We start from the raw sequence: 15,679 nt of genomic DNA, 5'->3' as shown, positions 1-15,679 counted from the left end.
ATTGTAACATTTTTAAAAAATGAAACACATCATGTGCTGTGCTGCTCTTGTTGCAAACTCGGGTCAAACTTTGAAGGAGACCTTCCTCTTTTCAAGCAGGCCAGAAGACGGTGTCTGAATTTGAAGGATTTGCTTCAGAACTTCCCAATTCCACACTTTGCCACTGTTAATGGTCATCACTCTTGCTTCCTACTTGGCTGAGTTATCCTCATAACAGTCTGTGGGACATAGGGTTTCCAGGTCCCTCTATCCTCCCAGCAGGAGGTGGGGGCCCCAGCACTTATTTGCTGTGTAGTCAGCACACGTGTGCTCCCAGGCCCATGTGATGACATCACTTCTGGGAAGTGATGTCATCAGGCTGGCCATGGCCACCCCTGGGAGCACTCCCACACTTCACGGGGGCCCTGATTTGGGCTGAATCGGGCCCAATTCAGGCCAGATTCAGGCTGATTCGGGCCACTGAGAAGTACGAGAGTGCTCCCGTACTCTGCAGTGGCTTGATTCAGCCCGATTCAGGCCTGAATTGGCTTGGCTTGGACCCGAATTGGCTTGGGATGGGCTGCTGTGGCATGCAGGAGCACTCCCATGCTCTGCAGTGGCCCTATCCAGATTGGTTTGGACCTGAATCAGGCTGGATCAGGCCTGTGGGAGTGCACCACACTGCCTGGGAGTGCACGCCCAGGAGGCCTGTGCCTCCCCTGCCAGCCAGGTAAGCAGGGGTGTGGGGTAGAGGGTGGGATCAGGGGATCCCCTGCCCCCAGTGGGGTACTGGCAATCCTAATGAGACACAAGCTAATTTTTTTTTAATAAGACTCTAAGCCTAAGAACCATTATGGTGTTGTTGTAGAGCGATAGACTAGGACTTGAAATGCCTGGGTTCAAATCTTTCCACTCTGCCATGAAACACGTTGTCTTTGGGTTGGTCACTGTTCAGCCTAACCTACCTCTCAAGGTTGTTGTGAGGATGATATGGTGGCAGAGAGAACTTTGTACACCACCGCAAGCTCTTTGGCAGAAGGGTGTGATAAAAGTGGATGGATAGGCTATCGAGTAAACTTTTTCTTGCCTGAGAAGGGATTAGAAACATATCTTCCTAATCCAAGTCCTGCATTCTAACCACTAAAGATCCTGCAGACGTGAAATGGCTTATTGCAAGATCTGTATTTCCAAGTGCTCAGGAAACCTGCTTGCCTTGCATTCAATTTCTCTCATTTCCAGGCCTACATTTAAGATTTCCACTTTACTGCAAATAAGTTCAGAAGAGAGGGAAGCAAAAAAAGCACAGAGGGATGCCAAGATAGTCATGGTTGATACCCGATTACGTGTTGCAGAGCAACAGCTTTTGGTATCTGCCATGAATTCAGATGGCTGTGATGTTTTGCAGAATATTAAACTGCAGATGAAGGTCCAAAACATGTATCTGCTCAGATCTTACACTTGGCGAGGCTTGCTTCCTCTCCCGAAGAAAAATATCATCGAGCCATTTGTCCATTTCCAGGTATCATTTCATCTAAATGTATGCAGGCTTAACTGAGTGTTACTTTGCATTAGTCATATGCAGAGAGCAAGATTGGTTGGGCTGGTTTGAAATTGACCAGTTGTTACTGAGACGTGAGAGAAGCTTTCTAGCAGAAATTTAATTTCTTGATCCTGTTCAGCCGATATCCAGGGGGCAATCAGACTGTCCACTTAACTTTTAACCAGTTCCATTTAAGCCTCCCCATCCTTCAATACTATCCACTGCTTGCTTCTGTCAGAGGCCCTGAATTCATTTGTGCATGTATATTTGGCTTATGATGGCACTGAAACATGGGTGTTGTAGTCTGAAAAATCGTCTTCAGCTGTTGTTCTTTGCTTAGAGGGTTTGCTTTCCTGAATGAAGATGATTTGATGCACAGAGAGAGAGAATATACTGCAAAAATGCAGATGCCAGAACACAGAATCCTCATTTTGCGGACGATTCTTTATTTAAAAATAAATAAATAAAAGCACTGCAGATTGTCAGTGGCTGCTAGGATTTCTAGGTCAGGATTCAGAAGTAATAATGACATTGCGTTGTATTAGTTCTGTATTTTACCCATTTTGATAGCAAACAGAAGCAATGCATCCATTGCTGCTAACAATGATACGTTTTTAAGAACAAGATAAAGTTGAGTATACTGCTTCAATGTATGTTTTGTAACGGGGTCAACTGCAACCTACACCGAACAAAGAGAGTGGTTTGAGAAGAAGGAAATGGTGCAGAGGGGAAACCTACATCCTGTCACTGGGCCCCGGTTGTGAGAAGAAAAGACATGGTCTAGGAGGCACAAAATATTGAATGTCTGCTTCATGGTCATAAAGTCTTAAGCTGCCTGTATGAAGAGAGAAAAAGATATAGTGAACAAAAGAAAGACATAGAAGGTGTGCAAATTTCTTACTTTCTCATTGGTGCACATGAAGGCGTGATTCTTTTTTAAACAAGGCTGGGGTGGTTATGATTTCTCCCCAAAGCCTTCTGCAAACGACACTCCAGCTTTTACCCAATAACTGCCTGACAGTCTGGAAGTGAAAACATTACTACTTGGAAACATTTCACAACACCATCTTCCTCTGGGAAGAGTCCAAAGTGTGATCCGGCTAAAACAAACAAGCAATTTTCATTAAGTCTGGCTGAGCACTGTCGATTTATCACCGTGGCCTCGTTCTTGCTACAGAATTGTCCTTGTGCCCTTACAGCGTGACCGGCCGTTGCCATTTTGAGTTTCTGTTCAGAAGAGGGTGTGAAGCAGGCAGGAGTCAGGAAGCAACAGCAGAATATTGAGTGTGTGCACTTCCTTTTAGAAAGGCTCGACTAGGAGAACGTGAAATCAGAAGGAAATCCGAGGAGAGCTACAGTAATGCAGTAGTTTATTTAGCTTGCAGATCATAAGAAGAATAGGCAAATCTCTCTTCTGAGCCTTTTTTTTTTTAATAAAATTTTTATTGGAATTAGAATCATATAATTTCACATTACAGTCGATTCCCATTTCCCAATTTCTAACCCCCTCCCTTTCCCCCCCCCCTTTTTAGACTTCCAACAGTTTTCCAACCCTTTGTCCCTTTTCCCTTACTCATTTTAAATTCATCTATCTAACAAACATATACTTTCCCTTTGATCTAAGCAATAATTCTTTAACTATTTTTAATACTCTATACCTTATCTTTGAGTCCCTTCTTCCATATTAGACAAACAATTTGTCCCTTTTTTACATAATTTCATAGTTTCCTGGTTTCAAATATTTCTATAAACCATATACCATATAAACCATATAACCCATGCATTTATATAAGTCAACCAATTTAACTTATATTCCGTATATTACTTTATATAACTATCCTCAAAAGTTATCAATCAATTTGATCCATATATTTCTTCAGGTAAGCTTATTCAGTTTAACATGTTACACGTTTATACCAGAAACAATATTAATTAGTCGGTCCTTATAGTTAATTATTTTCTGTCCATTTTCTATATATTTTTCTATATATAACAATCTAACAAAATAGCTGCTTAGACATTTTCATTTCTCTCTCTACCCTCCGGTAAAGTCACCCCCCTCTACATTTTGTCATATTTCAGTAGTTCTCGAACTGCCACAGTTCTCTTCCCACCTCCCATTTCTTCAGCACATATCGCTTCAGCTTCTCCCAGTCTGTGTTGAACTGTCCTGGGTCCAGATTTCTCAGTTTTCTTGTCATTTTGTCCATTTCGGCCATATACAGCAATTTGTAAGTCCAGTCCTCGATAGTTGGCACTTCTTGTACTTTCCATTTTTGCGCATACAAAAGTCTGGCCGCTGCTGTCATGTAAAATAACAGTGTTCTATATTGGGCTGGAATGTTCTCCATTCCCAAGTTCAGTAGCAGGAGTTCTGGGTTCTTATTAATTTGAAATTGCAGAATCTCACTTATTACTTTTATTATTTCTCCCCAGTACTGCCTAGCTACCTCACACGTCCACCACATATGATACAGAGAGCCCTCATGTTTTTTACATTTCCAGCATTTATTAGAGGTGTTCAGATTCCCTAGCGCAATCTTCTTTGGTGTCATGTACCAACGATAGATCATTTTGTAAATGTTCTCTTTAATATTAGTACACGTTGTAATCTTCATTGTGTTTTTCCACAGGTGTTCCCATGCCTCCATTGTTATTTCTTTGTTAAAGTTTATGGCCCACTTCACCATTTGTACTTTAACTATTTCATCCTCAGTATACCATTTCAACAGTACTTGGTATACCTTGGAAATTTCCTTCTTATCCTCTTTTAAAAGTGTCTGCTCTAGTTCCGAATTCTCTGTTCTTATGCCTCCCTTTGCACAATCCGAATTGTAGAGATCTCTGATCTGCCTATACTGGAACCAATCATAGTTGGGTGATAACTCGTCCTGTGTCTTTATTTTAAGTTTGGAAGATTCTATTCGGGTTATCTCCTTATATGTTAAACACTGTTGCTCAGTATCGACAGCTCTCGGATCTATTACTTCATACGGAACTACCCACATGGGGGTTCCTTCTTATAGAAAGTCTCTATACTTCTTCCAGGTTGCATATAGGCTTTTCCGTATGTAATGATGTAGGAACATAGAGTTCACTTTTACTTTGTCGTACCATAGGTATGCATGCCATCCGAATATTTTTTTATATCCCTCTAGGGCCAATAATTTCTTATTCTTCAACGTCATCCAGTCTTTCAGCCACACTAGGCAAATTGCGTCATAGTAAAGTCTTAGATTGGGCAGTTGCATTCCGCCTCTTTCCTTTGCATCTTGTAAAACTTTCATTTTCACTCGAGGCTTTTTGCCTGCCCAAACAAAGTCTGATATTTTCCTCTGCCATTTTTCAAACTGCTTAGAGTCTCGGATAATTGGTATTGTCTGTAACAAAAACATTACTCTTGGTAACACATTCATCTTAACTGCTGCAATCCTTCCCAACCATGACAAATTCAATCTATTCCATTTGATCAAATCTTGCTCAATCTGAGTCCATAATTTTTCATAGTTGTTTTTGAATAGATCTATATTCTTTGCAGTCAGTTCAATTCCCAAATATTTCACCTTGGTTGTTACTTCACAGTCCGTTATTTCCATTAACAGTTGTTGTTTTTGCTTAGTCATATTTTTGCATAATATCTTTGACTTCTTTTTGTTAATATAAAACCCTGCCAAATCTCCGAACTCTTTGATCTTCTCTATCACTTTTGGCATATTCTCCATTGGGTCTTCCACAATTAACATTATGTCGTCCGCAAATGCTCTAATTTTATAAGAAAAGTCTTTTATTTTTATTCCGCGGATTTCTTCATCTTGTCGTATTTGTATCATCAGTATCTCCAGTACTAAGATGAATAACAGCGGAGACAACGGGCAACTTTGTCTTGTTCCTTTACTTATAGTCAATTTCTTGGTGGTCTCATCATTCACCACAATTGCTGCATTCTGGTCTCTGTAGATTTCTTTAACTGCTCTTATGAATTTTTCTCCCATTTGTAGCTTTTCCATAGTGGCAAACATAAAGTCCCAGTTCAAATTGTCAAACGCTTTTTCTGCATCAACAAAGAAGAAACCAACCTCTTTGTCACAACGCTTATCATAATACTCAATAGCATTGATCACTGTCCTTAAATTGTCTCTGATTTGTCTACCAGGTAAAAAACCTGCTTGTTCCTCCTCAATAATTTCCGAAAGCCACCCCTTCACTCTCTCTGCCAGTATCTTCGCAAAGATTTTATAGTCATTGTTAAGTAAGGATATAGGCCTGTAATTTTTCACATTAGTCAGATCTTGGCCCTCTTTGGGGATCAGTGAAATGTTAGCTTCCTTCCAGGTATCTGGAATCCGTTGATCCTTTAATACTCCATTGATCACTTCTTTTAGGAATGGTACCAGTTCGTTGGCCATTGTCTTATCAAATTTAGCTGTAAATCCATCTGGCCCTGGTGCCTTTCCCAAATTTGTTGATTGTATTGCCATTTTTATTTCCTCATCCGTTACTTCATTGTTCAGTCTATCTCTCCATGCTTCCGAGAGTACTGGGAGCTTCATTTTCTCCAAATATGTCACTATTGATTCTTTATTCACCTCTTTCTTATTATACAATTTAGCATAAAATTTATAGAAGGCTCTACTAATGGATGTCTGTTCCAAATACGTTTTGTTATCTTCACATATTTTGTTTATTGTTTTCTTTTCCTTTCTCTTTTTCAATTGCCATGCCAAATATTTCCCAGGTTTGTTTCCACCTTCAAACCCTTTTTGATTCAGTCTTTTAAGATTCCACTCCAATTCTTTATTATTCATTGCTGTCAGCTGTTCTTGTAATATCTTAATGTCCTGGTAAATTTTCTTTTTCCCTGGTCTCTTCTTTAACTGTATTTCTTTGGCTTTTATTTTCTCCATAATCTCCTGTCTCTTCTCCTCTTTCTTTTTTCTGGCTCTTCCATTTAAGTCCATTAGTATGCCCCTAATTACCGCCTTGTAGGTGTCCCAAACCTTGTTGGTTGGTACTTCTTTATTCATGTTGTATTGTATGAAGAACTTTGTCTCTCTTCTCAGCATCTCCATATTCTCTCCCTCTTGAAGTAAGTCCTCATTTATTCTCCATCCTTTCCTTTTGCTCCTTCTCCCCAGTTTCCACATAATTGGATTATGATCCGAGCCTACCATCGGCATTATTTCCACTTCCTTAGTCCATAACGCTAAGTCTTTTGAGGCCCAGATCATATCAATTCTCGATAGTGTAAAGTGTCTTGCGGAATAAAACGTAAATTGTCTGCTTTTCGGATTTTGTCTTCTCCATACATCTTCTAAGGTTTCCTGTTGTATCAGTTCAAAAAACAACTTTGGTAGCAATCCTCTTTTCTTTTGTGCAGTTGATGATTTTTTGTCTAAATCCAGATTTGTCACTCCATTGAAGTCTCCAGCAAGTATTATCTGATCATATGAAAGTTCATCTAGTTGCTTCCTTAAGTCCTCAAAGAAGCTTTCTTTTGCTCCATTAGGTGCATAAATTCCAACTACCAGCACTCTCTTTAAATTCCATACGCATTCCACTGCTATAAACCTGGCTTCCACATCTTTCATTACAAACTTTGGCTGCAGCTCCTCTTTAATATAAAGCACTACTCCTCTTTTTTTCTTGTTAGAGGCCGCTGCAAAATCATTGCCCAATTTTTTTGATTTTAAATACTTTACATCTTGTTTTCGAATATGGGTCTCTTGCAAACAAACAATATCACATTTTTGTTTTAATAGCCAGTGAAAGATGCTTTTTCTCTTATTCGGTGAATTAAGTCCATTTACATTCCAAGATAAAACTTTACACTCCATAATCATAATCTTGTTGCTGGTAAGTCCTTTTCATTGTCTCTTATAAATCGCTCCATCTCTCGTTCCGATCTGATGCGTCTTTTGGCCCCTCCAAATTCAAAGGACACTCCTTCTGGTAATTCCCATCTGTACCTGATTTTCATGTCCTTCAAAATCTGAATTAGCGCCTTATATTTTTTCCGGTCCAATAACACCGATCTGGGTATTTCCTTCATAATGATAATTGTCTTGCCGTCAATCTCCAATGGATCTTGAAACTGTTTAGTCACAATCTTCTCTTTCATATTTCGGGTCGTAAATTGCACAATCACATCTCTTGGTAGTTTCCTCTGGGTCGCAATTCTTGAATTTACACGATATACCACGTCCAGGGTAGCCACAACTTCCTCCTCCTCCTTCCCCAGGTATTCAGCTAACACCTCAGTTATCTGTTCTTGCGCTGTTTTTCCTTCCACTTCCGGCAAACCGCGAAATCTTAGCTGCTTCTCCATGTGTTTACTTTCCGCAACCGCCATTCTCCCCCTCATCAGCCTCATCTCTGTTTGTTGCGTGTCAGCTAAATTCTCCACCACGCCTTCTACTACTTTAACTCTCTGCTGTGTTCCTTGCAGTTCATTTTGCATTGTTTCCATACCTTTCTTTACTTCTGACAGCTCACTTTTCACTGTCTGTTTAACCTCTTTGATCAACTCCGGTTTCATGTCCTTAAGTTCTTTAATCACTTCTAAGAGTTTTTTGTCTAGATTCTCTATTGCCGATTGCCACTCTTTTTTCGACATCGTGGGGCTTGCCTTGGCTCGCTCCCACGAGTCCGCCCTCTTCCTTAACTCCATGGCGTGAAATTAAGCGTCTTTTTAATTTTTAATTTAAATGTCCCAGTCTTTTTGCAAAGAAAAGACTTTTAGAAAATCCAAAATGTCGGGCGTCTTTTCTCTATGGTTCTTCTATGGTTTTTGTAATCCAAAATGGCTTACTTCCTCTTCCGCTGAAGCCGCGGCTTTTCCCCTTTCAAAAATGGCGATTCCCTTCTTCCTGCCCTCCGGCAGGGGCCGCTTCTCTCCAGCAACTCTATTGTTATTACGTACTTCCTGTCTCCCGACTTCCCGCAGTAGCTCTCGCGATGGCAGGATTTTCTCACAGCTCCATAACCGCAAGTATTCAAAACAATAGTCCAAATTCTTTAATAACTTCTTTAAGCTTAATCTTTTTTCTGTTTCGACTCTTGCCGAGTCTTCTCCTCGTTATAATTAGCCTGTTGCAGTTTTAAAATCTACTTTTAATCTTCTTTACTTTTAACAATCTGTCCCGTATCAGAAGATAGTGATCTTTACCTTCCCATTCACTTTCCGTGGGTTGTAATCACTGTTTCAATCTTCGTTTCTCCTCCACTCCTCTTTCCCCTATTGAAGCTTGGGTACGTAGGTCTTATGCCAACTGCATTGGCCCCGAAACTGCCGCAGAGATCTTTGCCGACCTGTCACAGGGTGGGACCTCAAGGGTCGTGAGGGGGCCCGTCGCGTAGAGCCCCCCCTCGCCCGAGATCAACGTGCCCTGAGGTCTTGAGCGTTCTTTGCCTGCTCTCCGCCTGAGAGCAGTCGGCCGCGGGCTACTTTGCCCCCGCCGGCCGGTTAAAATGGCAGTCCGGTCAGCTCCGCAGTTGGAGCTGCGTCAGACCTCCATGAATCCCAAACCGGAAGTCCTCTCTTCTGAGCCTTGCAAGGCTAAGGACCAACTGTGGTGTAGTGGTTAGATTGCGTTGCCATGTAGAAGGTCCCAGGTTCAATTCCAGCATCTCCAGTTGGAAGGACCAGATAGTAGATGATGTGAAAGACCTTCTCCTGTGATCTTGTAGAGCTGCTGCCAGTCAGAGTAGACAATACTGTCCATGATGGACCCAAGGTCTGAGTCAGAATAAAGCAATTGAATGTGTGTATACATGGATGAGCTGGGATTCTCTGGTTCAAACCTTCACTCAGAGCCAAACTATGCGAGACACCAGATACGTGTTTTTTGCGTGTTAGGTCCCACAAGGTTCCCTGGGTAATGTAGTCTTACAAAGAACAGCTGCTTGATATGATTCTCCACTGCAGGAAGAGCGATGGGAGGGATTCTCTCTTTTGCAAAAAGCCTTGTTTGGGGTTTTTCTCTTGTGGGTGGGGAGGGGCAGGAGGGAGGAAATCCAGGGTGGCTTTTTTGCAAGACAGAGAGAATCCCCCCCACTGCTCTTCTCCCTGGCAGAGAATTGCATCATGGATTCTCTCTCTCTCTCTCGCTTGCAAAAAGCTGCCCTGGATTTTCTGCCTCCTGTTATGTCTTGTCCCCCCACTCTGGCCCCAAGCTCATGGAGGAAAACCCAAGCTAATGCTTTTTGCAAGAGAAAGAATCCCTCCCATCAATCTTCCCCTGGTGGAGAATCACTTCGAGCGGTTGTTCTTTGTAAGACTACACTACCCAGGGAACTTTGTGGGACCCAACCCATGCCAGTGTAGTTTCCTTCTCAGTTGTGAAGCTCACAGGATGACCTTGGACAAGCCACTTAAACCCACCTTGTAGGGTTGTTGTGAAAATGAAATTGGGAAAGGAGAACCATATGCCCTGAGTGCCCTCCAAGGCACTTTCGCTGAGTGCCTTGGAGGAAAAATGGGGTAAAAATGTACTCAGAGTTCACATTTGTATGAGTTATTACAGTACATAGCAGGATATGAATCCAGTGGCACCTTACAGACGAACAAGAGTTTTGGATTGTAAGCTTTTGAGAGTCAGAGCTCCCTTCTTCAGACACAGTAGATAGTTGCATGTCATCTCTTCAAAGCCTTCAACTGTAAGCCATCAAAGGAGAGAAGTCAAGTGACAATGAGCATGTGGGAACCACAGTAGGGGGTCAAGAGTTGGTTAAGTGGTTGGGCTGCAAGTCAGCACTCTGCTAGTTCGACTCCCACTATTGCCATAAGTAGGTGGCCTTTGGTAAGTGACTCCTCAGCTTCCCAACTGTATTGTGGGGATAATAATGAATACTGACTTTGTTCACTGCTCTGAGTGGACACTAATCTGTCCAGAAGGGTGGTGTGTAAGCACAGTTATTATTATAAGGGAGCTGCTGAAGCACAGATCAAGATAGGTAGCCATGTTAGTCTGTCTGTAGCAGTGGAAAAGAGCAAGAGTCCAGTCGCACCTGTAAGACTAACAAAATTAGCGGTAGGGGATGAGTTTTCATGAGCCACAGCTCACTTCTTCAGATACTGCATCAATCCCAGCTCATACCCTGTCACTAATTTTGTTAGTCTTATAGGTGCTACTGGGCTCTTGTTCTTTTCCAGTGCTGTAGCATCATGGCTAAGTGGTTGGACTGCGAGTCAGCACTTTGCTAGTTCGACTCCCACTACTGCCATAAGCTCAGCAAGTGGCCTTGGGTAAGCCACTCCTCTCAGCCCCAGCTCCCCAGCTGTATTGTGGGAATAATAACACTTAATTTGTTCACTGCTCTGAGTGTGGTGCTAATCTGTCCAGAAGAGTGGTATATAAGAACTCTGTTGTTGTTGTTGTTGTTGTTGTTGTTGTTGTTGTCTTAAAGCAGGAATGACTGATGACAGGAACTGTTGGACAAAAGAACAGTCAAGGTACATTCTGGAGGGACCACAGCAAACTGTAGCTGAGGAGGCTCTCTGGAGAGCAAAGCAAGGAAGATACTGGGTGGGCAGACAGATGTAACTGGGTGGGCAGACAGATGTAGCTGTCTCCTTCCTGTCAGGAAAATCTATCTACTTCCTGTCAGGAAAATCTATCTACTTCCTGTCAGGACAATCTGCTCAGAGTGAAAAACTTGCAAAGATTCTGGGCAATGTGAACTCTGATCGAGGCCTCGAGTCTGTAGACAAAGTCCTGAATCAGTCTGGGCATATCTGTTAGCCAGTCTGCAGCAGCTGCACTGGTGACACCCAAGAGCAGTAGACAACAGGATTAAGCAGGCAGAGTATGCTTGGAGAACTCATGATCTTGCAGCAATAAAAAAAGGTAACGGGAGTCCCCTGTGCAAGCACCATTACTGACCCATGGGGGGACGTTGCATCAGGATGTTTTCTTGGCAGACTTTTATTACGGGGTGGTTTGCCATTGCCTTCCCCAGTCATCTAGACTTTACCTCCAGGAAACTGGGTACTCATTTTACCAACCTCGGAAAGATGGAAAACTGAGTCAACCTTGAGCTGGGATTGAACTCAGGTTGTGAGGAGAGCTTGGGCTGCAGTACTACAGCTTACCACTGTGCGCCACGAGAGAACATTGTGATATGATGTCCCCCCGTGGGTCAGTAATGATTCGGTGCTTGTACAAGGGACTACCTTAACCTGCAGCAATAAAGCGAGGCAAATTCTTGGATTGGTGACCTTCTGGGAATCCTACATATACCACCCTGAGTTTACTGATGGAAGAAAGGCAAGCTATGAATATAATACATGAATAATGTTCTAACAGTTAACAGTTGAACAGAAAGCAAAGTGCCAGAGTCTGGCTGGTTTCATAACCTCCCACCCCAACATCTTGAGTCTAAATCTGTGGTCCTCATTTAGGAACTGGCTTGCAACAGGCACAGTACAATATAGTACATGTTCTGACTTCTGGCACTTGTTTCCTTGGCTTTTATCAGTCTCACTTTTGGCTTTATCAGATGTGAGTCGAGAGAGAACATTGTGCTTATCCTTGCCTCGAGGGGGTTATCTGGGATGGCTTGGACACGTTGACTAGTCTGTGTTTCGAGCTGGAGCTACAATGAATTTGTTCCCCAGAATTCTCCTTTCTGGTGTTGTATCCGTCCCGCACTGGACAGCCTTCGAATTCAGCATTTTGTTTCTCGTGGCAGTCAGCCATGCGAATAATCTGGGCACTCACAAACAGTTCAGGGAGAAAAGAGAAAAGAGGAAAGACTTCACCCTGTGGCACACTCCAGTTTGGCGTAGTGGTTAAGAACGGCAGGACTCTAATCTGGAGAGCCAGGGTTTTTTGTTTTTTTAAAAAATCGTTCTAGCTATTTCCTTTTATTATATGTAACACTATCTGACCTTGCTACTGGACCAGCCCACGACACACCTTTGGGTGCAGTGGTTAAGAGCAGCAGGACTCTAATCTGGAGAGCCGGGTTTGATTCCCCACTCCTCCACTTGAAGCCAGCTGGGTGACCTTGGGTCAGTCACTTAAGAGCAGCAGGACTCTAATCTGGAGAGCCAGGTTTGATTCCCCACTCCTCCGCTTGAAGCCAGCTGGGTGACCTTGGATCAGTCACTTAAGAGCAGCAGGACTCTAATCTGGAGAGCCAGGTTTGATTCCTCACGCCTCCACTTGAAACTAGCTGGGAAACCTTGGGCTAGTCACAGCTTCTAGCTCTCTCAGTCCCACCCACCACATAGAGTGTTTTATTGTGGGGATAATAATGGCACACGTTGTAAACCGCTCTGAGTGGGCATTAAGTTGTCCTGAAGGGCGGTGTATAAATCGAATGTTATTATTATTATTATTACTCCTGATCTGAGCTCAGGACATTTTGTGGCTGCTATTTAACAATATCTTCTGTCTGTGGATCTGTAGCTCTTCCAGCGTCTCCTTGAATCAGCCCTTGCCCTCAATATTCACACCTGGTGTGAAAACCATATTTAAGGGCAAACTTTGCCCTTATTCATTCATTATTTCATTTGTTCATTCATTTGTTAAAATGACCTAAGTTGGGCAAAGCCGGTGAGGGCAAGGGGGGCAAGGCAGGAGTAGTGCTCAAGACAGGTGTTGCCTCCCAAAATCTATCATCTGAGGCTACCTCACTTTGCCTCAACATACAGCGAGCTCTGGGTCAGGATCTAAGATTTGCTTCTTTTGTTCGATGCTAAGCTAAGATTGTCCTGGGGAGGAATCTGGGGGGAGACGTGAAGACATGAAGGGGCACTGTCGGGCAACAGCATGATGTCACTTCTTGGGGAAACTCAGAAATAATGTTACATTTCTCTAGGGCCCACCAGAAACTCTATGGTAAAACTATAGAGTTTTTGGTGATTCCTAGAGTGGACTGATGTCACTTTCAGATTCTCCCAGAAAGAGATGTCATGCCATCACTCAATAGTGATATTTTAAGATTTTTTTTCTCCAGCTGGCTACGGGATTGGCAGTGGGAAATGAGAGCCAGGGGCGGGAATTCCCTGCCTCAGCGCGAAACTAGCAGCCATATGTTAAGCTTCAGTAACATCTGTTTTTTTAACAGATGCTTAAGTATGTTTATTTCTGTGATTTTAGGGGGCAAAGCTGGACAGCAGCAATGAAAGTTGCTATTCGAGAGCATTTGGGGACAATGCCAGCTCTTTTTACAAATCAGACTTTTTCTCCTTTTTCTTTTTTCTTTCTCCAGGATGAAAAGAACCAAATGATGACCACGAATGTATGGGTTAAACAAGTGAGTCAACCTGAGTTGCTTTTTCTTGTTTTGATTCGGCTTCCCCTGTATTATTTATGTCCTCCCCCCCCAATCATCTTGAAAACAGAGGTCACAATCCAATGGGAAATTCTCTTGCCCAACAACCCTCCTGTAGTGCAGTCCCCATTCCTTTTGCTGAAGCTTATGCTTCCCACTAGACTGTGTCTCCATCCCTTCCCCACTGGACATTAGCAGGCTACTCCCTTATGAACCTATCTGGCCACCATGTTTATCGTCCAAGGCCCTGCCTTGAGTGCCCCTCCCTTCTGAGATTAGGTGAGTGGCAACCTAGGAGAGGGCCTTCTCAGTTGTGACACCAAAACTTTGGAACTCTTTCCCTAAGAGACTCATCTGTCCCCTTCTATTGCCATTTTCTGCCATTTGTACCTCACTTTTCTCTCCAATGAGGACCTAAAGCAGCTTACATTGTTCTCCCCTCCTCAATTTTTTCCTCACAACAGTCCTGTGAGGTAGGTTACTCTGAGGGTGTTTGACTGGCCCAAGGGCACCCAGTAAGCTTCCTTGGCAGTGTGGGGATTTGAACCTGGATCTCTTGGATGCTAGCCTGGCACTCTAACCACTCTACCACACAGGCTTGCAATTGCTAGTGGAAAATGGCAAGGAAGGTTTCTTGCCCTCATGCACCACTTGTGGGCTTTCTGGACCCCTCTTCCTGGCCAGCCAAAGTGAGAAACAAGATACTGAACAAGGGGACGTTTGGGCTGATCCAGTGCAGTCAATTTAGAATGGAAGAACAGCAGGGCTTTTTTTCAGCGGGAACATGGTGAAACGGAGTTCTGGCACCTCTTAAAAATGGTCACATGGCCAGTGGCCCCGCCCCCTGATCTCCAGACACAGGGGAGTTTAGATTGCCCTCCGTGCCACTGGAGCAGCGTGGAGGGCAATCTAAACTCCCCTCTGTCTGGAGATCAGGGGGCAGGGCCACCGGCCATGTGACCATTTTCACCAAGGGCGATTTAATCTGTAAAAAACTCCCCCCTTGTTCCAGCTGACCCAAAGTGATGTCATTGTACGGTCCTGAGTTCCACCTCTGAGTTCCACCACCTCTTTTCTCAGAAAAAAAGCCCTGAAGAATGATTCCAGTGCTCCTTCCTTTCCTAATCTTTTTTTTGTTGTTGTTATAAATGGCCCCTCCCCTAGCAGTTTTGCCTTTTTGGAAAACACCATTGAGATTTGGGATTCTGATCCATCTATCAGCACATAATATTGAATTTGCTCCTTCATGTAGCAAACTGTTAATCCATTTTGTAAAAGGTTAGGATTATCTCCAGATCAAGTCATCTAAACTTTTTTTTTCTAGGAATGGCATGATTATAAACTACGCTGGGATCCTGAGGAATATGAAAACGTTACATCAATACGAATTCCTTCTGAGCTCATATGGAGGCCAGACATTGTTCTCTACAACAAGTAAGTTGGGGTTCTGAGTGTATTCACTTGCGGTGCTGGTTTCCCATTGATTTGTTATTTTCTTTTATCCCACACTTCCTCTATGGAGCAGAGTGGAAAATGTGGTTCTCTTCTTTCTCATTGTATCCTCACAACAACCCTGTGAGGTAGGCTGAGAGAGAACAATTGGCCCAATGTCACCCAGTAAGCTTCATGGATGAGTGGAGATTCAAACTTCGCATTTCCAAATCTGTCACTTCAACCTGCACTCCACACTTGGTATCTCTTTGCCGTCAGTGTTCCCTGAAACCTGGACATATCTTGGAAGCTAATCTGGGGTTCCTCAGAGAGAAGATCTTCCCCAAGTGATGGCTTGTGCACCATTACACCCTTCTTCTGCAAGAGAGTATGGAGTATGTTCCAGGCTGCACTGGAGAACAGTAAGCTCCAGCATGTCTAGCCACTACT

The 15,679-nt window shown here is 43.1% G+C and overlaps 1 protein-coding gene across 1 annotated transcript in view; it reads left to right on the top strand.

Moving 5' to 3' along the window:
* CHRNA4 (cholinergic receptor nicotinic alpha 4 subunit) overlaps positions 1–15,679 on the top strand; it is a 106,010-nt gene that overhangs the window by 30,185 nt on the left and 60,146 nt on the right. The window contains exons 3-4 of the mRNA XM_054980192.1: positions 13,736–13,780; positions 15,123–15,232. Of these exons, the coding sequence (XP_054836167.1) occupies positions 13,736–13,780; positions 15,123–15,232 (155 nt within the window). The remainder of the gene's footprint in view (positions 1–13,735; positions 13,781–15,122; positions 15,233–15,679) is intronic.

This window comes from Eublepharis macularius, chromosome 5 (genome assembly GCF_028583425.1).
Source record: "Eublepharis macularius isolate TG4126 chromosome 5, MPM_Emac_v1.0, whole genome shotgun sequence".
NCBI lineage: Eukaryota > Metazoa > Chordata > Lepidosauria > Squamata > Eublepharidae > Eublepharis > Eublepharis macularius.
This window is presented reverse-complemented; position numbering and strand designations above follow the sequence as displayed.